The 24,130-nt window shown below is 46.4% G+C and overlaps 1 protein-coding gene across 2 annotated transcripts in view; it reads left to right on the forward strand.

Annotated features, from left to right (window-relative positions):
* CRTC2 (CREB regulated transcription coactivator 2) overlaps positions 1-24,130 on the forward strand; it is a 41,071-nt gene that overhangs the window by 9,202 nt on the left and 7,739 nt on the right. For both annotated transcript variants that reach the window (XM_030188410.1, XM_030188411.1), the window contains exons 4-11: positions 155-216; positions 4,459-4,527; positions 5,976-6,079; positions 7,471-7,500; positions 8,483-8,565; positions 9,428-9,477; positions 9,828-10,048; positions 16,726-17,057. In XM_030188410.1, the coding sequence (XP_030044270.1) occupies positions 155-216; positions 4,459-4,527; positions 5,976-6,079; positions 7,471-7,500; positions 8,483-8,565; positions 9,428-9,477; positions 9,828-10,048; positions 16,726-17,057 (951 nt within the window). The remainder of the gene's footprint in view (positions 1-154; positions 217-4,458; positions 4,528-5,975; positions 6,080-7,470; positions 7,501-8,482; positions 8,566-9,427; positions 9,478-9,827; positions 10,049-16,725; positions 17,058-24,130) is intronic.

Below are 24,130 nucleotides of genomic sequence, written 5' to 3' on the forward strand. Positions count from 1 at the left end.
CAGGAGAGAAGGTGAGTGGATGGGGGGGAGGAGGAATGTGCTGTAGCCTTGAGGATTTGGTAAAGTAATGTAGAAGCAGGGTGAGGGATGAAATTGGTGGATTTGAGTCTTTATTAAGACCACAGACTGTGTGACTCTTTAACCTTTTCTTCACATGGATAGCTCTCCATACAGCTCTGCATACTTGTCGCCGCCTCCAGAGCCCGGCTGGAGGAGGTAAGAACATCTCGCATGCATGAAGAAATCTCCTTTTTCTGCCTGTGTGTCAGTGTGCTTGCAATCAGAGAATTCTGGGATTTGAGTTACCCAAGTGCTCCTTGTGGAGTGTGTCTCTCAAAGTTCGGAGAACCAGTAATAGGTCATGAGATTGAGTGCTTTTTTCAGTATTGCTGGAAAGTTTTGCTTCTCTCACAGAAGTGAACCGACTTTTCCTTATCGTCCCTCCAGTCTTGTTCATACTGCTGGGTTTTGCACTCCTACCAGCAGAGAGAGACTGAGAAGTTCTGACTCTTGAGTAAACCTATAAGTAGCCTGTGTAGTCCTCAGGGTGTCAGTATTTCTCACTTTCCCGTGGGGATGGTGATCCTGTGTAGTCTGGTTTAGTTAGGCCCAAGGGTCTGGGGTCTTTGTCCTTTCCTAAAAAGAGAAAGGTAAAAAAAAAAAAGTCAGGGGGACTTTTTTCCTTTGTATCGGTTTCTCTCTGTCCCCCTCTGAAGACTAGAGGTAGTGATTCTTTGTTTGAAGGTGCTGGAACTCGGGTGAGGAGGTCTCTGGCCCCAGTGGAGCCAAGCCTGGGTGGCTGGGTCCCTTCTCCCCTTGTTTCTCCTGCCTTCTTTCAGGGGTGTTGTGTGCTTTTATTCCTCTGTCCCTCACGTAGGGAAGAGAGCCTGGAGAGCTGTTTTCAATCCGTAAAATAAATTAAAAAAAAATTCATCATCCCTTGGCAGTGCTGTGCTTTAGTGATGTTTTCAGCAGCCTTTCTTTTTAGCTTTGCAATTTGGATCCTCTTTCAGCAGCATGGGAGGCAGGAGACTTTTTCTGGGCTTAGCTTCGGTGGTGTAACATGAATAGTGAGAAACTAAAGCACCACAGGTCCTGCCATTATGAGTGTGGACGCTTTGGGGACTTGTAAGCACTGTAGGGAGCCGATTCTTTCTGCGGGATATGGAATTCAGTTACCTGTTATTGCTTGCTGAGTTCACCTTTTTCTGTTCACTGTTCAAATTTTGTGACAATAAACCTTATTTAGTTTATTGACTCTGCTGTCCTGGACTAAGAATCCTGGTTTGTGTTTTTGGGTCATTTCTGGGAACTGTGGGACCCCTGGAATTTGGCCCCAGTGTCTTAGGAATCACCAGGGAATAACCTGTGAGTGGGAGACTAGCCCAGAGGCAAGCGGGACCCAGTAGGTGGGAGGAGGGTGCTAGTAGAGAGTATGTGCCCAGGTGCAGACGGGCCTGAACAGTGCTGGGAGCACCCTCCAGATGGCTGCAGGGTTAACCCCAGGCAGGTGCTAGGTATTTTGTGACACATATATTCTTTCTCTGCACGTATCCAACAGATTGCAAGAACCTGTTGTTTCTTTCTCTATAGAATCACCAATATTTGTCCCTTTGTTTCTGAGCATACTACCAAAACCCATATCCACACTCTTATCACCTCTCGCTTAGACTATTGCAACTTGCTTCTCACAGGTCTCCCACTTAGCCATCTCTCTCCCCTTCAATCTGTTCAAAATTTTGCTCTTTGACTAATATTCCGCCAGTGTCGTTATGCTCATATTAGCCCTCTCCTCAAGTCATTTCACTGGCTTCCTATCCGTTTCCGCCTACAGTTCAAACTCCTCTTATTGACCTATAAGTGCATTCACTCTGCAGCTCCTCAGTACCTCTCCACTCTCATCTCTCCCTATATTCCTTCCCGGGAACTCCGTTCACTGAGTAAATCTCTCTTATCTGCACCCTTCTCCTCCACTGCTAACTCCAGACACCGTTCCTTTTATCTTGCTGCACCATATGCTTGGAATAGGCTTCCTGAGCCGGTACGTCAAGCTCCATTTCTGGCCGTCTTCAACTCTAAGCTAAAAGCCCACCTTTTTGATGCTGCTTCTAACTCCTAACCTGTATTCACTTGTCCAGTCTGTCTGTTTTATAATTCCCACCTTAAATAATTTTCTTATCCGTTATTTGTCCTGTTTGTCTTGATTAGATTGTAAGCTCTGTCGAGCAGGGACTGTCTCTTACATGTTCAGTGTATAGTGATGTGTACGTCTAATAGCGCTATAGAAATGATAAGTAGTAGAAGCATTTCCAAAAATACTACCCTGAAGGATCTGGACTTCATCTTTCTGCATAAATTTAGCTTTCAGAACCTCCTTCCCACATTTTCTTATGTCATTGGTACCCACTTGTACCAAGACAACAGGCTCCTCCCCAGTGCTGTCTAAAGTCTTACCTAGGTGACCCGTGAGGTCCGTCACCTTTGCACCAGGCAGGCAAATAACTCAGGTCCACCAGTCGCCCAGCTATCTACATGCCTAATAATCAAATCTCCAACTTGAACAGCTTTGCTAACCCTTCCCTCCTGGGCAAAAGCCCCTGTAGAGACATCCTTGGTGAAGAGGATATTGCATCCCCTGGAGGGCAGGTTCTGGCTACAGGGTCACTTCCTGCCTCTCCACAGTGATGCTTTCTCTTCAGGAGATCTTTCTCCTCCACGCCAGCACAGAGGTCGCCAGACTGGAGACGGGACTTCTGTACTATGTCCCTGTAGGTCACCTCTATAAACCTTTTATCTGCCTCAGCTCCATCGCTATTCTAGCCACCAGAGATTGAACCCGTCCCCTGAGTGCTAGGAGCTCTTTGCAGCAAGTACACACATACAACCTTCTCACCAACATGTGACTCTTGGTGAAAAAGATTGGATTGCCCCCATCTATCTGCTGGACTACTGCCTGCATCTTATTATTGGTGATTTCTCAATTAAATTGCTAATGGAGTGGGAATATGTAAACCAAAGTCCCCTAAGATTCATAGTTATGCGTTAGGCTATGCTAATATTTCGTTTTTATTATTATTTTTTAATGTGAAACAGTTTTTTTTATTGAAGAAATAAAGATACAAGCAGTCCACGAAACAGTCAAGTTGTTCAGTTTTTACAGATGCATTGCCATCTCTAACACTTCTCCCCTACCCAACCTCTATAACATGGTTATTGTAACGATGATGTAGGAAAGCGTAGAAAACCTAAATAACAAGTCAATGGAGCACGAAGCAAGGTATAGCGTAAGCCGACTGAGCACGCAGAAGAGACGGGCCTTAGTTCTTATAGACCCTCTCCAAAACAGTAGATCACCTTGCCTCAAACAGCCAGTCCAACCCCAACCCCAACCCCCTTCTTCAATACCCTCCTGTTGTTGTTATTTTTTTAATGTTATTGCTGGGTTCCCTCTGTGGATCTAAGCAGACTTTCTAAGAGCTAATTACTGGCTGATAGAGATGTCCTAATTAAATTGTAGCCTCCTAATTGGTTCAAGGACCTATAAATCAGAGATCAGGCCAGGGGTGGGTGGGAAATAATTAGTCTAAACGGAGGCTTCCTGTGCCTGTTAGCTGTGCTTGATACTATAGTAACTGTAAAATACCCCCTTCAGTGCTTGCCTATGGTAATCAATAGAAATCAAACAAAATTAAAACATGGAAAAGAAAATCAGATGATACCTTTTTTATTGGACATAACTTAATACATTTCTTGATTAGCTTTCGAAGGTTGCCCTTCTTCCTCAGATTGGAAATAAGCAAATGTGGTAGCTGACAGTGTATATAACAGTCCCTCATAGATGGTCTAGCAGGGTGGGTAGGAGATGTGCATGGGGACTTCAAAGCATTCCATAGTCTGGTGGATGGATATAACCCATTCCTTCTGGACTGGTCTGGTAGGGCGTAAAGAAAGAAAAATTATCAGGTAAGACACATAAGTTTTCCTTCTCAGTCTCCATCTGGTGGTAGGAGTGCATAACTCAGCAGTCTGGACTGGTTGAGAGAGACTAAAAGATAGCAAATTAGCTGGCAAAACCTACTTTCTCTTTCTTTTTCATTTGCTCTGTTCAGTGCTATCTGCCGTTTAGGTTTTGGTGTCCTTTGCATATGCAGCTGGAGGATCAGATTAGATTAAGAATAGCCCAGTGTAGTTCACACTTACCTGTTCCCTGATGCCTTCTTGCTTATCCTTGCTTCCTCTTGTAACACACACACACGCGTGTCTTTCTCTAGAGAACCATTCATCGCTGCCTTCTTGGTACCTTTTTTCCCCAGGGCTTCCTCTTTCCTCTTCCTCCCTTTGCTCTCTTTCCCGAATCTTCCTCTTTTCTTGCTCTTAGTCTTTAAAATGCCTGCGCTGGTCAGGTCCTGTACCCTTTTCTGTAACCCATAAGTAATCTTCCTCTTTTTCGTTATGAAGGAACATACCTTGGGGTAACTTTCCTCTGGAGAAAGGACAGTTGTTTAGGCTGCCATCAGCACTCAACAGGTGAACCCATTTTAAATTCAGCATCTTTGCTTCTTTTTCCATACGCTACCTTCTATATATAGGCTGCATTAACGCTGTGCTGTATAGTAAGTGGCATCCTAGAGGTCTAGAAATATACTTAAAAACCTTAGGAGCCAAGGAAAATGTTTTTTTGCCTTTTTGCTTGTTATTTTGTTGGGCTTTTTTCTTATTTTGCATTTTGTTTTTATTTTTTTAGTTTTATATTTTTTTTTTTAGTTTTGAAATATGTATTTTTTTGCTTTTCTTATTTTGTTTTTATTTTTTTAGTTTTATATATTTTTTTTAGTTTTGAAATATGTATTTTTTTTGCTTTTCTAAATTTTGGGTGCCGTATTACAGGTAGCTAGGAGAATCTGGCTCTTGGGATTTTTCCAAGCCTGGGTCTCTGGTATGATTTTGTATCTTGCACTGCTCTCTCTTCTCTGTCTGAGTGACATATCCCACACCTTCCTGCAGACCAAGGCTTGTGTCTCATGTTCCAGCTGTGCTGCCTGTCTGATGGATGTTTTTCATTTCGCTCTCCCACGTAGCAGAGTGTGGTGTCTTTTACCTTCCTCTTGTGTATTTCAAGGACATAATAGGGTGTCGTGTTTCATATCATCCTCTCGTGTTATCTGGGTGATTTGTCTTGCTCCACTGACCTCTTGCATATCTGAGGCACATGTCTTATGCTGTCGTCCTTCTAGTTTCCTGCTGCGTTTTTGCATATCCGAGGCACGTGCCTCATGCTGTCCACCTCCTGGTTTCCCGCTGCCCTCCTGCATATCCGAGGCACATTCCTTCTGCTGTCTTCCTGCTGCTTTATTTTGCATATCCCAGGCACGTGTCTCTCTGCTGCTATTTTGTGTATCCGAGGCATGTGTCTTGTGGTTACGGATATGGTTTATTTGAATTTGCAATACCAGCTTTACTGACTGGCAGCTCTCAGCGGTTAGTGCTGTCCTGCTGCTGCTTTTCTGCATATCCGAGGCATGTATCTCGTGCTGTTCTCCTCCTGGCTTCCCGCTGCCGTCCTGCATATCCGAGGCATGTGTCTCGTGCTGCCTTCCTGCATGTCTGAGGTCACTGGGGCTTCCCTAAACCTGGCGCGTCTTACCTCTTATCGGCTGCAGTCTGAGGACAAGGTCCCAGTGGTATCTGTGTGCTTAGGCTGGAGACAAGCTGGTAAAGGTGGTTTTGGAGAGGATTCTATCATGTGTTGGGCTTGCATAGGACTTTCCCTATACCTCGCACCCTGTCCTCTAGCCAGAAGGATGGGGGACAGGAACCAGATGTTGCTGTGATTTGCATTCCTTTCTCCCCTTCCCTTTCTCCTGTCCTCGTGTGCATCCCACGATCAAACAAAAGGCCATCCGTGCTGCAAATCTGGTGTTTGATGGTAAAGGGTCAGCCTTGGGATTTCAGCTTTCTTTTCTTTTTAATGATAGAACAAATTCTGACTCTGCTCTTCACACAAGTGTGATGAACCCCAGCTCCCAGGACACGTACCCTGGCTCAGCCCTGGGAACTGCAGCTCCTAAGAAGAAAGTTGGTGAGTTACTGGATCCCACACTTAAGATTCCTACTCCGGTTACACTCTAACTTAATCTAATCCAGTAGTTTACATACTGCCAAATCCAATATATTCAAAACAGTTTACAATCAAAGAAAATTAACAAAGCAATAAATACCAAAAAAAATGAACAAGCATTAAAAGAAAAATTATCAAAAATATAAAACATCCGCAAGATTAAGTAAACAAAAATTTATGTAACAGGTATGTACTATTGTAAAATTACTTCCTAAAAGAAGAATAAGAGGGAAACCAAATCAAGTTGGGAATTGCAGCTCTTAGCAAGAGGTGGTGGGTCTCTGTATCCCGTCTCCCGGAGCAGAGTCCGTATCTCCTAGCGAGAGGAAGTGTGTGTCTACATCCCGTCTCCCAGAGTCGGTCCTAGCCAGAGGTGGTGGGTCTCTGCATCCCATCTCCCGGAGCAGGGTCCGTGTCTCCTAGCGAGAGGTGGTGGGTCTCTACATCCTGTCTCCTGGAGCAGGGTCCGTATCTCCTAGCGAGAGATGGTGGGTCTCTGCATCCCGTCTCCCGGAGCAGGGTCCGTATCTCCTAGCGAGAGGAAGTGTGTGTCTACATCCCGTCTCCCAGAGTCGGTCCTAGCCAGAGGTGGTGGGTCTCTGCATCCCATCTCCCGGAGCAGGGTCCGTGTCTCCTAGCGAGAGGTGGTGGGTCTCTACATCCTGTCTCCTGGAGCAGGGTCCGTATCTCCTAGCGAGAGATGGTGGGTCTCTGCATCCCGTCTCCCGGAGCAGGGTCCGTATCTCCTAGCGAGAGGAAGTGTGTGTCTACATCCCGTCTCCCAGAGTCGGTCCTAGCCAGAGGTGGTGGGTCTCTGCATCCCATCTCCCGGAGCAGGGTCCGTGTCTCCTAGCGAGAGGTGGTGGGTCTCTACATCCTGTCTCCCGGAGCAGGGTCCGTATCTCCTAGCGAGAGGTGGTGGGTCTCTGCCTTTCTTTATATTTGTCCACTGTAGTTCCAGCTCGGAGTGTCTCTGCTCCCAGCTGCAGTTTGATGTCGGTGGCTGGCTGTGAATGTGCTTTCTGGGTAACTGCTTGCCAGTAGACAGTGCTAGGAAAGGGAAAAAGAGTTTAGAAAAAGGGTAAGAACTAAAAACAAAAATCCTGTGAAGTAATGTTTTAATTTTCCAGTACGTGTGACTGGCAAAGTGCTCAGCCTCATTCATATCACAGGATTGATTTCTGGATTGCCCCTTTTTGAGAGGATGTAGTATTTATTGTACAACTGTTTTTGGCAGTTCTCTCTTAAATTTTTTATTTGAACATAAGAACCACAGTTTGCTTAAAAATGCCAAATATATTTACTGCTTGATTTGTGGTGCAAATCCAGTTCTTTTGACTTCTTTCTTTCAGGTTTCTTGGATGTGGAGACAGAGAGTAAAGGTGAGTGACCCTGACACCACTCTCGTACACTTGAATGTAAGAGAAAGCTGTGCAACACTTAGAAGGAAGAGCTGAGAATGTAAGAGACAGCCGTACCTCACTTTTAGAGGGAGGAGCTGAGAATGTAAGAGACAGCCGTACCTCACTTTAGAGGGAGGAGCTGAGAATGTAAGAGTCATCTAACTGTACATCACTCTTAGAGTGAAGAGATGAAAATGTATGAGACAGCTGTACCTCACTTTTAGAGGGAGGAGCTGCGAATGTAAGAGACAGTCGTACCCCACTTTTAGAGGAAGGAGCTGAGAATGTAAGAGATAGTCGAACCTCACTTTTAGAGGGAGGAGCTGAGAGTGTAAGAGACAGCCGTACCTCACTTTTAGAGGGAGGAGCTGAGAATGTAAGAGTCATCTAATTGTACATCACTCTTAGAGTGAAGAGATGAAAATGTATGAGACAGCTGTACCTCACTTTTAGAGGGAGGAGCTGCGAATGTAAGAGACAGTCGTACCCCACTTTTAGAGGGAGGAGCTGAGAATGTAAGAGACAGTCGAACCTCACTTTTAGAGGGAGGAGCTGAGAATGTAAGAGACAGCCGTACCTCACTTTAGAGGGAGGAGCTGAGAATGTAAGAGACAGCCGTACCTCACTTTTAGAAGGAAGAGCTGCTAAATTCTTGTCTTCAGTTTAGAACATACAGAGCAGCCAAAGATTTTATGGGGTCAGGTGTTTGGCAATAAAAGATGTTACGGCCAACACTGAAGTCTTCACTGTAATCAAACTCTCAGTAACTGAGCCAGGAAGATGTACCAGTCATTGGTGTATTGTGCTGTTGGAACGGGCAACCTGCCACCAGGAACCCCCACCACCCAGCTGCTTCTTTTGTACCTGGATCCCATTGAAAGTACAGTTCCTGGTGCTTGTTCACGCCTGACCTGGTCACGTGGGTCAGTTCCTTTCACTTGTGGTTATTGTGTTTTTCCAGCTTTCCCGTTTCCGGTTCCTGCAATTGAGGACAACCTGCTGAATGAGAGCAGACAGTTACTGAAACCCTGGGATATGAGGAAGGTGAGTGTTCAAAATCCCTGAATGATTCTTGCTACAAGGACATTAGCCAAACAGAGTCCTCTTTGAACATAAGAATAGCCAGACTAGGTCAGACCAATGGTCCATCTAGCCTAGTATCCTGCTTCCAAAGGTGACAGCACAAACCTCTGGCACCGACCACTTGCCCTTGAGTGATGTCATTCAAGGGGGCGTGGCTAGCAATAGTTCCGACCAGGTCTGGCAAGTGATGTGCCATCCGAAGGGGGTCAAAGCAGCACAGCACAAACCTCTGGCACCGACCACTTGCCCTTGAGTGATGTCATTTAAGGGGCGTGGCCAGCAATAGTTTTGGAATGCTTCAACATCTAACATCTACGTACAAGGGAGTATCTCATTGCAAGTCTCTATGTGCCCTTCCACCCTTGGTTTGGGGATTAACTATGTGTGGCTGCCTTACGTCCACGTGGCAAGTGGAGTTGTAACAAAGGTTCTTCACTAACAACAGCATAAGCCAGCCACACAATCCCTCCCACCTTCCTTTCTGACTGAAGCAACTGATAGCTTACACGTAATCTTGAGCTAGAGAACAGACAGGCAGGGGGTAACAGTTACCTCTAGGAAGACTTTCCTGAGCTCTAGAAGAGCATCATGTGATGATGTCAGCAGTGTGTGTGTCCACAGAGAACCCCTGCTACAGGTAAGTGACTGTGTTTACGAGGGGAGTCAAAATATGTAACTGTAGCTCAGATGTCCTTATCTTGTAGCAAAACAAAATTCTGCTGTAACCAAAGGCTTAGAAAGAGAAAGACACGTGTGAAAGTCCACAGATTCAGCAGTTTGATTGTCCATTTCTTTTTCATCGAGGTACATTCTTATTTTCCAGTTGCCATCCAACTCAAGCCGGCCCAGATCCTGTGAAGTTCCTGGTATTAAGTAAGTGGCATAGTTTGATGGGATAAAAAAAAATGTATGGCAGGGGATGTCCAGGGAGGGAGAGAGTGTGCACGTGTGAGAGACAAGGGAGTGCTTGAGGGAAGTGACGATATGGGTGTTTTTGTATAATGGATTGTATGGTGTGGGCGCATCCATGGAATTAGAGCTGATGTTTATAGGAAGTGACAGTGTTGGTGTTTTTGTGTAATGGAATATGGTCAAGCTATAGTTTTATCAGCTGTGAGGAATCATCTTGGCAAGGTGATATTTAAATTAGTGGTGAATGTTATTTGCTATTAATAAAGTACTGTTCCCTCTTTGAGAATGTAAAAGTCTGATTTTTGTTATAGCGTTTACCCGTCCTTGGATCAACCTATCAATGTTCCTGTGATTCCGGCAGCTCTGAACACGGGTGGCTCTCTTCCGGATTTAACCAGCCTTCATTTTCCTTCCCCTTTGCCCACTCCACTGGATCCTGAGGAGTCTCTGTTCCCCTGCCTGAGTGCTGAAGGCAGCACCACCAACCTCAGCAACACTCTGACAGAGCTGGGCATCAGCTACCATTCCTCAGGTATACGGCCCTCCTCTGTGCTGCGTGTAGGTAGGGTCTGCAGGAAAGTGGATAGGGCAGTTGAAAAGGTGCAGCAGTGAGGATTTAGCTTGGAATGTTGTATTTTGCTTGGCAGAACTGGGCACTGGTCAGACATAGGTTCAAGGGGAAGTCGATGGTGCCTGGGAGCTGCCTGTTCTCTCACTACTGCTGGTGTGAGGTAGCCCCGTGCTGCTGCTGGTACTGGGGAGAAGGAGCCCCGTGCTGGTGTCGGGGGAGGGGAGCCCCACGCTGCAGGTACTGGGGAGAAGGAGCCCCGTGCTGGTGTCGGGGGAGGGGAGCCCCGCGCTGCTGGTGCCGGGGAGAAGGAGCCCCGTGCTGGTGTCAGGGGAGGGAACCCTGTGCTGCTGGTGCCGGGGAGAAGGAGCCCGTTGCTGGTGTTGAGGGAGGGGAGCCCCACGCTGCTGGTGCGGGGGAGAAGGAGCCCCGTGCTGGTGTCGGGGGAGGGGAACCCCATGCTGCTGGTGCCGGGGAGAAGGAGCCCCGTGCTGGTGTCGGGGGAGGGAACCCTGTGCTGCTGTTGCTGGTGTCCGGGGGGGGGGGGGGGAGGGAACCCTGTGCTGCTGTTGCTGGTGTCGGGGGAGGGGAGCCCCACGCTGCTGGTGCCGGGGAGAAGGAGCCCCGTGCTGGTGTCGGGGGAGGGAACCCTGTGCTGCTGTTGCTGGTGTCGGGGGAGGGAACCCTGTGCTGCTGTTGCTGGTGTCCGGGGGGGGGGGGGAGGGAACCCTGTGCTGCTGTTGCTGGTGTCGGGGGAGGGGAGCCCCACGCTGCTGGTGCCGGGGAGAAGGAGCCCCGTGCTGGTGTCGGGGGAGGGAACCCTGTGCTGCTGTTGCTGGTATCGGGGGAGGGGAGCCCCACGCTGCTGGTGCCGGGGAGAAGGAGCCCCGTGCTGGTGTCGGGGGAGGGAACCCTGTGCTGCTGTTGCTGGTGTCGGGGAAGGGAACCCTGTGCTGCTGTTGCTGGTGTCCGGGGGGGGGGGGGGGGGGGGGGGAACCCTGTGCTGCTGTTGCTGGTGTCGGGGGAGGGGAGCCCCACGCTGCTGGTGCCGGGGAGAAGGAGCCCCGTGCTGGTGTCGGGGGAGGGAACCCTGTGCTGCTGTTGCTGGTATCGGGGGAGGGGAGCCCCACGCTGCTGGTGCCGGGGAGAAGGAGCCCTGTGCTGGTGTCGGGGGAGGGAACCCTGTGCTGCTGTTGCTGGTGTCCGGGGGGAGGGAGCCCCGTGCTGCTGCTGGTACCGGGGAGAGGGAGACCCACGCTGGTGTCGGGGGAGGGGAGCCCCGTGCTGCTGCTGGTGGGGAAAGGGAGTTCCATGCTGGTGCTTCTGCTGGTTCAAGAGAGCTCTCAGAATAGTTTGTTCACTGTTTGAACTTGTAAGATGTTTTTTGTATCTCATCAGCAATGAAGCTAACGTACAAGAAATGGTTCTGTGAGCCAGCAGCTGGTATTTTGAATTATGCTTGATCATTTTCAATTCCTTTGTACTTTATTGTTCTTGTGATTCTGCTTGCTGTCGTCAGTCCTTTCAGGGAAAGCACTGTATCCCAGTATACCCCATTCCAAGTCTTTTGGATGCTTCTCTTTGTTTTATGTCATTGCGCATTCAGAGAAGGGAGTGTCTTTAACTCATGCAGTGAATGTAGGAACATGAGAAAAGCAATGCTGAGTCAGACCAAGGTCCATCAAACCCACCTTCCTTAACGTCACCAATAGATTAGTCCAGAATCTGTGGATTATGCTTATCCACCAGCAGGTGTATGAACTGATCTCTGACATAAAGGATACTTTGCAGCTGCCCTATCCAGTATTTCTCTATCTCCTGCCGGTGGTAGAACGTAACCTGTGCAACTTATGAACTTTTCTTCAGACGCTTGCTTCTGTCCTAGTTCTGGGTACAGTTGAACTGGGGGTAAAGGTTTGAGGCTACAGACTTGTTTGGGGTATACCTGGTGGTGCCAGGTCCCTTTCCCCTTCCCCAGTTCTCCTGATGCTTTAACAATCTTACCTCCTGAAAAACAAATGGCAGCTGTTACTTTAAGGGGAGTTCTCCAGAGCCCAACTGAGCAGAGCTTTTGACACCTAACTTTACTCAGCATGTCGTTTTTTTTCCTCGGGCGATTGGGGGAGGGAGAGTCCCGCTTTGGTGCTGGTAAGTCTTTACTTTTATTCTCCTGTTCCTCCCTGTCTGTGAAGTTTACATGGCAGTGCCAGCAGAGGCAGTGAAAGGAACAGTGTTAAATCTGTCCTTCCTGCCTCCAGTCTTCCCCTCAATCCTTTGACAGGGGCTCCAGGGCCCAGTTGCGATGTGGGGATGCAGTTTGAGGTTTCGGCTGGTTCAGTCCTCCTCCTCTTCAGACTGCTGAAAGCCTCAGGACATAATTTCTCCCCCGAATTTGCCCCTTAAGGGAATGTTCTCGTTAACCTCAGCAGAATTGGCCTTTGTGGCTCCTTTTTCGCCCAAATTTGTCCTTTTGCTCTATCAGGCTTTTCTACAGAATAGAGGCTGAAGCAGCCTCAGTAGAACAGCTCCAAGTATGTAAAGTAGTGACACCGTGGACTGTTTTGTAAGCTTTGTGGCTTTCAGCCAGGTCTTTCCCACAACCTTTTTAATTAATAGCTTCAGCTGTCCTAGCCATCCCTTAACTCTTAATGCACATGAAGTAATGAATTAATGTGCATTAATTCAGTGCACGCTTGTTTGTTTTATTTAAATATTTATACCCCACACTATTATATTCATAATCGAACATATACAGTGTCTTCACATCCAGTTTCAATTTGGAGCAATACCAAAATCTTGTTCAAATAAGTAAGACGTAAATTGTTGTTAAAAAGCTGAAAGGCTGTTAACTACTTAATCTGCTCTGTCACTTATGAACTTTAACGCAATATCACTTTGTATTTCTCGTTCCGGAAATGGCGATCGCCATTACGGAATATTGTAAGCCACATTGAGCCTGCAAATCGGTGGGAAAATGTGGGATACGAATGCAACAAATAAATAAATATTTCTCATAGATGGTGGTAGAAGATTCCAAAATGTTGGACCTGAGCCAGAGCCACTGGAGCATTATCTATATAAATAATTCTCACCTTCAACGTTCTGTACCTCACTGTGTGGCAGGGAAACACTGAAGCCATGTACTGTTCTAGGCTGTCAGCACCACTCACTCTCACTCATAGACCCGCCCTCAGCCACGCCCCCATCCACACATAATTCACAACCCCAACATTCTAAATGCAAATTTGTAGTTGCAAGATCCCATGAGTGTATGCCCCGCCCTCGCGTCACAACGTGATGACATGGAGGGCGGGGCTATGACACTCAGCCAATCGGCAGTTCCACCGCCCTCCGACTCTACCCCCCCCCCGACGCACTGCGAGAAACAGCGGCCTACGCAGGGCTTCCACCCCCCCCCACGCACAGCGACAAACACCGAGCTACGCAGGGGGAGGAGTGCTGTCCAAACACCTGATCCGCTGGGACCCCGAAGCTGCCGCCCGCCAAAAACAAACTACCCACCTGCACCCTCCCTAAGCTGCCGTCCTGCACCCTCCCGACGCTGCCACAGGTAAACCTTGCTAGCGCCCGTTTCATTCCTCACAGAAATGGGCCTTTTTTTACTAGTTATTAATAATCTTCAGGACTTTATAACGTATCCTTGACTCATCAGGGACCATTGTACCTTCATCAAAACAGGAATAATATGATCAAATCAAGAAAGGCCTTCGGTGATTAATAGGCAGCGTTCCTTGCTACTTGGAGAGATTTCAGAATTCACTTTGCTGAACATAACAGGATCCCATTACTGTAATCAAAACGTTGGGACCACAAGAGTTTGAAAGACTGTCCTAAAATTATGCGGTTTGAAATACGCGTTTAATGACGAACCATCCTCCTTTTTCTAAAAACGGAATTATTTCATGACGTGAGATTTTGTAGATAGTGAGGAACTGAAAATCACAACTAAATAAATCTCTTGAACTAAGGGAATGATAATACCATGAATCTCAAAGTAGGAAAGCAACGGGCAACTTAGTCAATAACAAAACATGAGTTTTAACCATGTTTAGTTGCAGCTGATTAGCAGGAGCTGACATTGTGCAAACATAATATCAAGTAACTGATAACTTCTTTTTAAAATAGATTTACGTCACAAAAATACCTAAGGTGACCGGAAAAAGCCTGCTACTTTTGTCAAATCTTGTTTTAATCAAGTACAAGGTAGAAATCAATAAAGTTTCAGGATTGAGTTGAACATGAAAACTAAATTGATGTGAATCCAAATGATTTTTTGTTTGACTCAAATCAACTAATTGATCATAAACCAACCTCTCAACAATCTTTGTCAGAAAACGTAATCAAGAAATGGGTCTGTAATTTAACGTGTTAAAAAGTTTCCATCAAAGCATTCACTTTATTAATTACTAGTAAAAAAGGCCCGCTAGCAAGGTTTTCCTCGGAGTGTGTATGTTGAGAGTGTGAATGTGCGAGTGTGTGTGTGACAGAGAGAGAGTGAGACTGGGTGCGAGTGTGTGTGTGAGAATGAGAGTATGTGCCAGGGTCCCCCCTCTCTCTCAGTTCCAGGGTCGTTCCCCCCCCCCCAGTATGTCTCCCATTTGCAGGGGTGTCCCCCTCCCTCCCTTCCTTCCTCCCAGTTGCAGGGTCCCTCTCCTCCTCCCATCCTCCCTTTTTCCCAGTTGCAGTGTCCCCCCTCCCTTTTTCCCAGTTGCAGGGTCCCCCATCCCCCCTCCCAGTTACAGGGTCTGTGTGTCTCCCTCCTCCTTTTGTCCAGTGGAAACAGCTGTAAAAACGGCAATGAGAAGCAGCTCCTAGGTTTCCTTTTTTTTTTTTTTTTTTTTTTTTTTTTTTTTGAGTGTATAGGAATGACGGCTGCTTTGGGGAGTGGAATCAGAGATTAACCAATGGGCTTCCTTGCTTACCATAGACTTGCTTTGTTCACTTCCACTCCTGTCTATTGAACGTCCTGCAGCATGTCATAGCAGCCAATCAGTGGCACTTCAGGAATGACATCACTTTTATCTACTCCACTTTCCTGAGCAGCTCTGGCTGGAATCCACGGTTCCAGGCAGCCTCAGAACGTTGGAGGTGAGAATTATTATATAAGGATATCTCACATATTAAAACAATTTAAACCTATTCCCCCACCCACGCAAAGAATCCCCCAAACCATCAGCACTTCTCACCTCACATATTTTTCCTCTCCTTCAACTTCTAGGACACAACCATTTATGCTTAAGACGTTTAAGGCCGGCAGCCTCCCTGCTACCTACCGTCTCGCTAACCTGGTGCGTCTCCTTTGAGGGCCCAAAAGTCTACCACAACACCTTAAAGCGTTTGCAGAATTCTGACTCGGTGAAAACTCCCACAACAGTGGGGAAGCGGAAACCCACCTGGGCTTTCATAAAATAATTTTTGCCACCGCATTTTGTGCAGTCTTATGAAGTAACCACCCTTGCAGCCCTTTATAGTAATCAGCACCAATATCCAGGACATCTCTGGCTCCAACAAGGAGTGCAATCTGCAGAAACGCCTCAGTTTCTCATAAGCTGAACCCACCAAAACCCCACATCATTGTACCTCTACCACCGCTACAAAGTTCTCCATTTCAAATCCACCTGACCACCGAGTCCCTCACAAAATCTGTCAATTGATGCAACACTGTACACTCCAAAACCTTAAATAAAAAACCGGCAAGTTTGTTACCATTCAGTAAAATAGTTTTCTGAGGATGGGTGAAACTGTCACCCAGACTAGCAGGTACTTGCGCCTTCCTCCAAGGACCTACATACTGTGTTCATGACTGGGGAAAGAACTATATCTGGAAAAACTTTCACCAGAGCAGCATGACATGGATTCAGCTGATTTTTTAAATTTTTGTTACATTTGTACCCTGCGCTTTCCCACTCATGGCAGGCTCAATGCGGCTTACATGGGGCAATGGAGGGTTAAGTGACTTGCCCAGAGTCACAAGGAGCTGCCTGTGCCTGAAGTGGGAATCGAACTCAGTTCCTCAGGACCAAAGTCCACCACCCTAACCACTAGGATGACGAGTGGATCTTATTCCAGAGAACTTACCTACCCATTGCTCCACGCCATTCCCCTCCTCACACACCCTAAGTCCTCACCAACTCCACCTGCAACGCCCCACTGACTTCCAAAAGGTGTGAAACAACAAAATGCCAACAAGGTAAAAAATCTCCAATTAGCTGGAAATGTCTACTAGTGTCCGTGAGGTTGATTACTCTGCCTCCCAGGAGCCGTCCTTAACATGGGAGTCCTCACGTGTGTAGGTAGTATCCTGCTTGTTGAAAGAGAAAGTTGCTTACCTGTAACAGGGGTTCTCAGGCTAGACCAGCTGCACAATCCTGCCTGTCTTCCCGCACAATTGAAGTGAGCAGAAACCTTCATGCTTGTGTAGAGAAAACGCCTCGTTCTGAGCTCATCTGTCTTGTTGCTATTGGGATCACGGCCTCTGCATATGCAGCTGATTTCTCCTGTAACTTAGCTGTTTCCGGTGTTGCGATGGTGTTGTCCTAGTATTGCTGTTTGGTTTTAACTTAATTTATTCCTGTCTCCAATTAATTTGGGATTTTCTTCTTTTTTTCTTCTTCCCACAGGACTTATCTCACCTATGCAGAACTCCCTGAGCAATCCGTGCCTTCAGGCCTCCCTAAGCAGCCGGCCTCTGCCCTCCTCAGCCAGTAACCCCTCCCTATCCTCCTCCCCGAGCGCTCGCTGTAGGCAGGGCTCCTCCACCACCTCCAGCTTTCCCAGCTCTTCCTCGTATCTCCCCACGATGAATCCACTGGCGTCAGCAGCTGTCAGCACCTCCCCCAGGCGCAGGGTGCCGCTCAGCCCCCTCACTCTCCCAGTGGGGGGAGATTCCAGGAGGCCTCACTCGAAACAGTTCTCTCCAACAATGTCCCCCACGTTGTCTTCCATCACTCAGGTATGCATGTGCCATCATGGTTTTTCTTTCTGGTTTTGATTTTGCTGTTTTATTTCCATGCCGTTGAAATGTAAAAGAAAACTATCGTTTTTTTCATCTGTGGGATAGGTGATCCACACATTTACATAAGTACATAAGCATCGCCATGCTGGGATAGACCAAGGGTCCGAGCCCAGCACCCTGGAACCGACAGCGGCCAAAAGAACAAGCAATTTGTCCCACCCATCCTAGAAATACTGTATTATTCCATCGTCCATTCAATAAACAAGAATTCTCTCTACCAGATTCCTGGATCTGCAAACCCTAAGTCTACGACCGCCCTGTCCCACTCCTAAATACATAATGCTTACCTCTATATCCTGTCTGTCCAACTCCTGGATACGTAAGCACTACCCCCATGTCCTCCTCTGTCTGACGCCCGAATAGGCAAACTATAACCCTGTGTCCTCTGTGTCCCACTCCCAAATACACAAGTGTTACCCTTGCAAAACATCTGGAGTAGAAGAAAGAAGCAGACCTTATGAAGAAAAACGGTTTCAAATGGACCCAGTATTAGTGAAGTTTGTTGTTTTACACCAGCTGGTTTTCATTGCTCTTGACACAACCTGCACTTCTGACGAAATATGGCCTTGTCGGGCATTGGTTTGCGACTCAGGGAGCTGGGCTGCATCTTTCTGTGATGGGGAAAAAGGATCCTTGGGGAGAAATTCAGACAGTATGTTTCCAGACATTTAAACTGGAGGGTGGGGGTGGCAAAAGGAATAAGGGAATTCAGAAGGTCATGATGGCAGAAGGAAAGGTTATGTAAATAACGAAAACCATCCTAACTCAATTCGCACATGGAAAGGAATGAGCACAAATGCTTGTAGTCTAAGTAGAAAGGTTCAAGATCTTCAAGCCCTGATGTTTGAGGAAAACTTGGATATTGTTGCTATTACAGAGATCTGGTTCAGTGATTCCTATGAATGGGATGCGACCATACCAGGCTATAATCGTTTTAGAAAGGATAGGGAGGGCTGAAGAGGTGGAGCAGTGGCGTACGTGGAAAAACAATATCAGAGTGTCCGAAATGCAGGCTACCTGGGGAAAGGAAGAAGCTATATGGATCGTCCTGTTCAGAAGGAAAGGATCCTCAGGAGCTTAACCGAGATTGGATAACAGAGCCGGTAGTGGGAGGCGGGGCTGGTGGTTGGGAGGAGGGGATAGTGCTGGGCAGACTTATATGGTCAGTGCCAGAGCCAGTGGTGGGAGGCGGGACTGGAGGTTGGGAGGCAGGGATAGCGCTGGGCAGACTTATACGATCTGTGCCAGAGCCAGTGGTGGGAGGCGGGACTGGAGGTTGGGAGGCAGGGATAGTGCTGGGCAGACTTATACGGTCTGTGCCAGAGCCGCTGGTTGGGAGGTGGGGCTGGTGGTTGGGAGGCGGGGCTAGTGTTGGGCAGACTTATACGGTCTGTGCCCTGAAGAGCACAGGTACAAATCAAAGCAGGGTATACACAAAAGTAGCACACATGAGTTGTCTTGTTGGGCAGACTGGATGGACCGTGCAGGTCTTTTTCTGCCCTCATCTACTATGTTACTATGTCCTGAAAAGAGAAGATGGAACTTGTACCCACATGGGTGTTATCTATAGACCTCTGGCACAGATGGAGAAGCTGGACAGAGACCTGATAGAAGCTTGGTGTGAAAGGGGAGATGCCACTTGCCTGATGTGGATTGGAACGTCCTGTTGGCAGAATCAGAAAGTAGAGAGATTGTGGATGGCTGTCAGTGCCTTACTCAGACAACTGGTGACAGAACCCACGAGGGAATGGTTGATGTGGCTCTGATATTGTATGAACTCAACGCGTCAAATCTATGTGTGATTGAAGCAGATTATTGAAGAGACTGATCAATTTATTTTATTACATTTGTACCCCGCGCTTTCCCAGTCATGGCAGGCTCAATGCGGCAGGCAATGGAGGGTTAAGTGACTTGCCCAGATTAATCAGCCACAATGCGTTGTCAGTGAACTGGTTCATGGACTATCATTGGACCTTTGCCAACTAGGGTTCTCATGGTGGAAAAATGGAACTGACGAAACGGAAATGATTCAGAGTATTCCCCCAGTGTTTTACTTGGGATTTTATTCCCGCTTCATTTGCAAGCTTTATATGCATGAGGGTTGGTTCTAATGTACATTTTGTTATTGCAATATGTTCACTGCATTTGTTTATTTTTTGGAATGTTATCCCTTCTCAGTTTGGTATACAGTGGGGGAAATAAGTATTTGATCCCTTGCTGATTTTGTAAGTTTGCCCACTGACAAAGACATGAGCAGCCCATAATTGAAGGGTAGGTTATTGGTAACAGTGAGAGATAGCACATCACAAATTAAATCCGGAAAATCACATTGTGGAAAGTATATGAATTTATTTGCATTCTGCAGAGGGAAATAAGTATTTAATCCCTCTGGCAAACAAGACCTAATACTTGGTGGCAAAACCCTTGTTGGCAAGCACAGCGGTCAGACGTCTTCTGTAGTTGATGATGAGGTTTGCACACATGTCAGGAGGAATTTTGGTCCACTCCTCTTTGCAGATCATCTCTAAATCATTAAGAGTTCTGGGCTGTCGCTTGGCAACTCGCAGCTTCAGCTCCCTCCATAAGTTTTCAATGGGATTAAGGTCTGGTGACTGGCTAGGCCACTCCATGACCCTAATGTGCTTCTTCCTGAGCCACTCCTTTGTTGCCATGGCTGTATGTTTTGGGTCATTGTCGTGCTGGAAGACCCAGCCACGACCCATTTTTAAGGCCCTGGCGGAGGGAAGGAGGTTGTCACTCAGAATTGTACGGTACATGGCCCCATCCATTCTCCCATTGATGCGGTGAAGTAGTCCTGTGCCCTTAGCAGAGAAACACCCCCAAAACATAACATTTCCACCTCCATGCTTGACAGTGGGGACGGTGTTCTTTGGGTCATAGGCAGCATTTCTCTTCCTCCAAACACGGCGAGTTGAGTTCATGCCAAAGAGCTCAATTTTTGTCTCATCTGACCACAGCACCTTCTCCCAATCACTCTCGGCATCATCCAGGTGTTCACTGGCAAACTTCAGACGGGCCGTCACATGTGCCTTCCGGAGCAGGGGGACCTTGCGGGCACTGCAGGATTGCAATCCGTTATGTCGTAATGTGTTACCAATGGTTTTCGTGGTGACAGTGGTCCCAGCTGCCTTGAGATCATTGACAAGTTCCCCCCTTGTAGTTGTAGGCTGATTTCTAACCTTCCTCATGATCAAGGATACCCCACGAGGTGAGATTTTGCGTGGAGCCCCAGATCTTTGTCGATTGACAGTCATTTTGTACTTCTTCCATTTTCTTACTATGGCTCCAACAGTTGTCTCCTTCTCGCCCAGCGTCTTACTGATGGTTTTGTAGCCCATTCCAGCCTTGTGCAGGTGTATGATCTTGTCCCTGACATCCTTAGACAGTTCCTTGCTCTTGGCCATTTTGTAGAGGTTAGAGTCTGACTGATTCACTGAGTCTGTGGACAGGTGTCTTTCATACAGGTGACCATTGCCGACAGCTGTCTGTCATGCAGGTAACGAGTTGATTTGGAGCATCTACCTGGTCTGTAGGGGCCAGATCTCTTACTGGTTGGTGGGGGATCAAATACTTATTTCCCTCTGCAGAATGCAAATAAATTCATATACTTTCCACAATGTGATTTTCCGGATTTAATTTGTGATGTGCTATCTCTCACTGTTACCAATAACCTACCCTTCAATTATGGGCTGCTCATGTCTTTGTCAGTGGGCAAACTTACAAAATCAGCAAGGGATCAAATACTTATTTCCCCCACTGTATTAAGCAAAAATAGTGTATTTACTTTATATAAGATTCATTTTCTTTAGATATATTTAGTTTCCTGTGTGTAGGTTGCTTATTATTTAGAGCATGGGTGTATTATGTGGTTTATTTTCCTGTATTTTTTATAAGTTAAAATGTAATGCCAAGAAGTACAGAAGAGATGTCCCGGATAGGAGAGGGGAGATTGGTAAGTTCGTCTCGGGGGTGGGACCTTGGGATGATGGTGTCTGAAGATCTCAAAGTGATGAAACAGTGCGACAAGGTGGTGACCACAGTCAGAAGGATGCTAGGCTGTATAGAGAGGTGTAACCAGCAAAAGAAAGGAGGTGTTGATGCCCCTGTACAAGTCGTTGGTGAGGCCCCACTTGAAGTATTGTGTTCAGTTTTGGAGGCCTTATCTCGCTAAGGTTGTAGAATGACTTGAAGCGGTTCAGAGAAAAGCGACTAGAATGGTAGGGGGTTTGCGTAGCAGGGCGTATGTGGAGAGACTTGCTGACCTAAACGCGTATACCCCGGAGGAAAGGGGAGACAGGGTGATACGATACAGACGTCCAAACATTTGAAAAGTATTAATCCTCAAACCTTTTCCAGAGACAGGAAGGTGGTAGAACCAGAGGGTATGAATTGAGGTTGAAAGGGGGCCAACTTAGGAATAATGTCAGGAAGTATTTTTGCAGTGAGAGGGTGGTGGATACCTGGAATGCCCTCCCACTGTAACGGAAATCAAAAATGCTGGGACAAACACTTAAGAATCCTGTTTAGAAGGACTGGATCCAAAGAGGCTTAGCGGAGATTAGGTAGTTGGGCAGACTTCTGTGGTCCGTGCCCTGATCAAGGCTGAACAGATTTGGATAGGCTGGAGTGGAGCTATTCAGGGACAACAACTTAAGAAATTTTGGAATGGGGCCAGTGCTGGACAGACTTCTACAGTCTGAGCCCTAAAAATAGCAAGGATAAATGAAGATCAGGTATCACTTCATACCATATGTAATGAGTTTATCTTATTGGGCAGACTGCATGGACCATACAGGTCTTTATCTGCCGTCATCTACTATGTTACCCCTCCAATCATTTTTATCCCGATTTCCTCATACACAAATTGTACCCCTTCAATCCATCTCCCAGTTTTCACGTACACAAATCTTACCTCTCCGATCATTCTTCTGATTTTCACATACACAAATGTTTCCTCTCCATCTTTGGTACCCATTTCTTGGATACATACTGACTCCCCTATAAAGAAACCTTACACGTATAGACCCCTACATCCTATTCCTGATTTCCAGATAGGCAAACATTACCTTGTCACTCTGGGAAGTCACTTAACCCTCCATTGTCCCAGTTACAAATAAGTACCTGTATATACTATGTAAACCACTTTGAATGTAGTTGCAAAAATATATCAAGTCCCATTTCCCTTCCCTTCTACGTCCTCCTACCTGAGGTACAGATACTGCAGTAAATGCTGCTGTATTGCCCTTCCCATCTCTCGGATATACACACAGGTTTTCTCGCTACACAGTTCCTGATTCCACCTGCATTACGCTGTGTGGTTCACACTTATTTCCATATTGCGCTTCCACAAGAAAACAGAATACTTTTCAGAGTGATTTACACAGGTGAGTAACTAACTCCTTTTCTCAAGGCTGATGTTTTAAACTGCATTCAGAGAGGGAGCATTTCTGGGAGCAGGGAAAGTCCACCCGTTGGGAAACTTTTTAACTCTTTCCAAATGCTTTTACAGGAAAATTCCACTTGTAGAAAAAGCAGGTGGATGTGAGCACTTGAAGCTTTTCAAAGGGAAGATATACCTGTATGTTCCTTTTGAAAAACGGTGCAAAGGGCTGAGTTAGAGGGCTTTCATTTGAAAATTATTCAAGACATGTTTAGCTGAATCCTCTGTCCTGGGCTTATCTGGTTTCTTGGTATCATGGATTATTGCAATTGCTGTGCATTGTATCTCTGTTGTAAGAAGCCTTCTCCGGCTGATGGCAGAAAAGGTGGTCAGCGGTGTCTGTAGTGACCTTCTGCTCCTTGAAACTTGTCCAGATAGGACTGTAGTGTGATAAGGCGTCATTCCCTCACCTTGTTCACTCTTTTGCCTTGCTGGGCATGGGTAGCTTGGTATTTAGTGTAATGGGCTTGCAACCAGGAGACAATCAAAAATAGAAAAAGGAAAAAAAAATCTTCCACATGGAGAACATTGACACCACAAGAATAGAAGACGCCACAAACCCAATGCAAACTGGAGCAAGACAAATAAATTCTTCAGACAGCAAAAGACTGTTGGCAACTTGACTTAAACAAAAGTTTATTCCACAAATGAATACACAGAAGCTGATAGCTTGACCCGACACAGGTCGTGTTTCGGCTATCCTGCCTTCATCAGGGGTCCTGTGGAAAAATTTTTGCAACTTCGAAGTATGTAAATGCTGAACTTCAGCTAAACGCGATCTCTGTCCCTAGAGACCCCCGATGAAAGCAGGATAGATTTCCACAGGAAACCTTCAGGGCATTGGAAGTTGCAAGTTTTATAGAGAGGTTATGATTTGAAGGATATAATCCCTGTGAGGGTATAAAAGAAAAGAAAGCCGGCAAGATGTTATAGGTGGAACGATATCATCTTATAAAGGGCATTTGAATCCTCATGTATGGAATAGTCAGCTTTATTTAAAAACCTTTCTAGCTTCCCTGACTTATAAAATTATAAGCAGGAAACATCAAACAACAAACTGGTGAAATTAAATCAAAAATATAATATAACGGAACCACTAAATGAATCCTAAATCAAAATAACAAACTCCAAAACAACATAAAATATACACAACATAAATTAATACAATCTTAAAAAAAAAAAAAGAGTAAATAATAAAAGAGAGGCCTGAATGCCTATGTGAGCAGCAAGGCGGAGACTGCTTACAGCGAGGTCTATGGCTCAGCTGGCCATGAACTTCCTTTTTATGTCTTTGCTCCAGGCATTTCAGTACAGGTCAGCTTTACTCCACAGAGCGATTCTAAGGATGGAAACGGGGTATTTTTATGCTAAGTGTTTTATCCATCTGTTTGAGTGTTTTTATTGATTTGGGTTATATTTATCTAGGGAGGTGATTTGCCATGATGTGATAGAAGTGAAATGCACGTTAGCATGTTCCTTTATTCCCTGCCACTGAACGTAGAATCTTTCCCCCCCCCCCCCCCCCCCCCCCCCACTATTTGTTGCTATT

Source organism: Microcaecilia unicolor, chromosome 14, assembly GCF_901765095.1.
Source record: "Microcaecilia unicolor chromosome 14, aMicUni1.1, whole genome shotgun sequence".
NCBI lineage: Eukaryota > Metazoa > Chordata > Amphibia > Gymnophiona > Siphonopidae > Microcaecilia > Microcaecilia unicolor.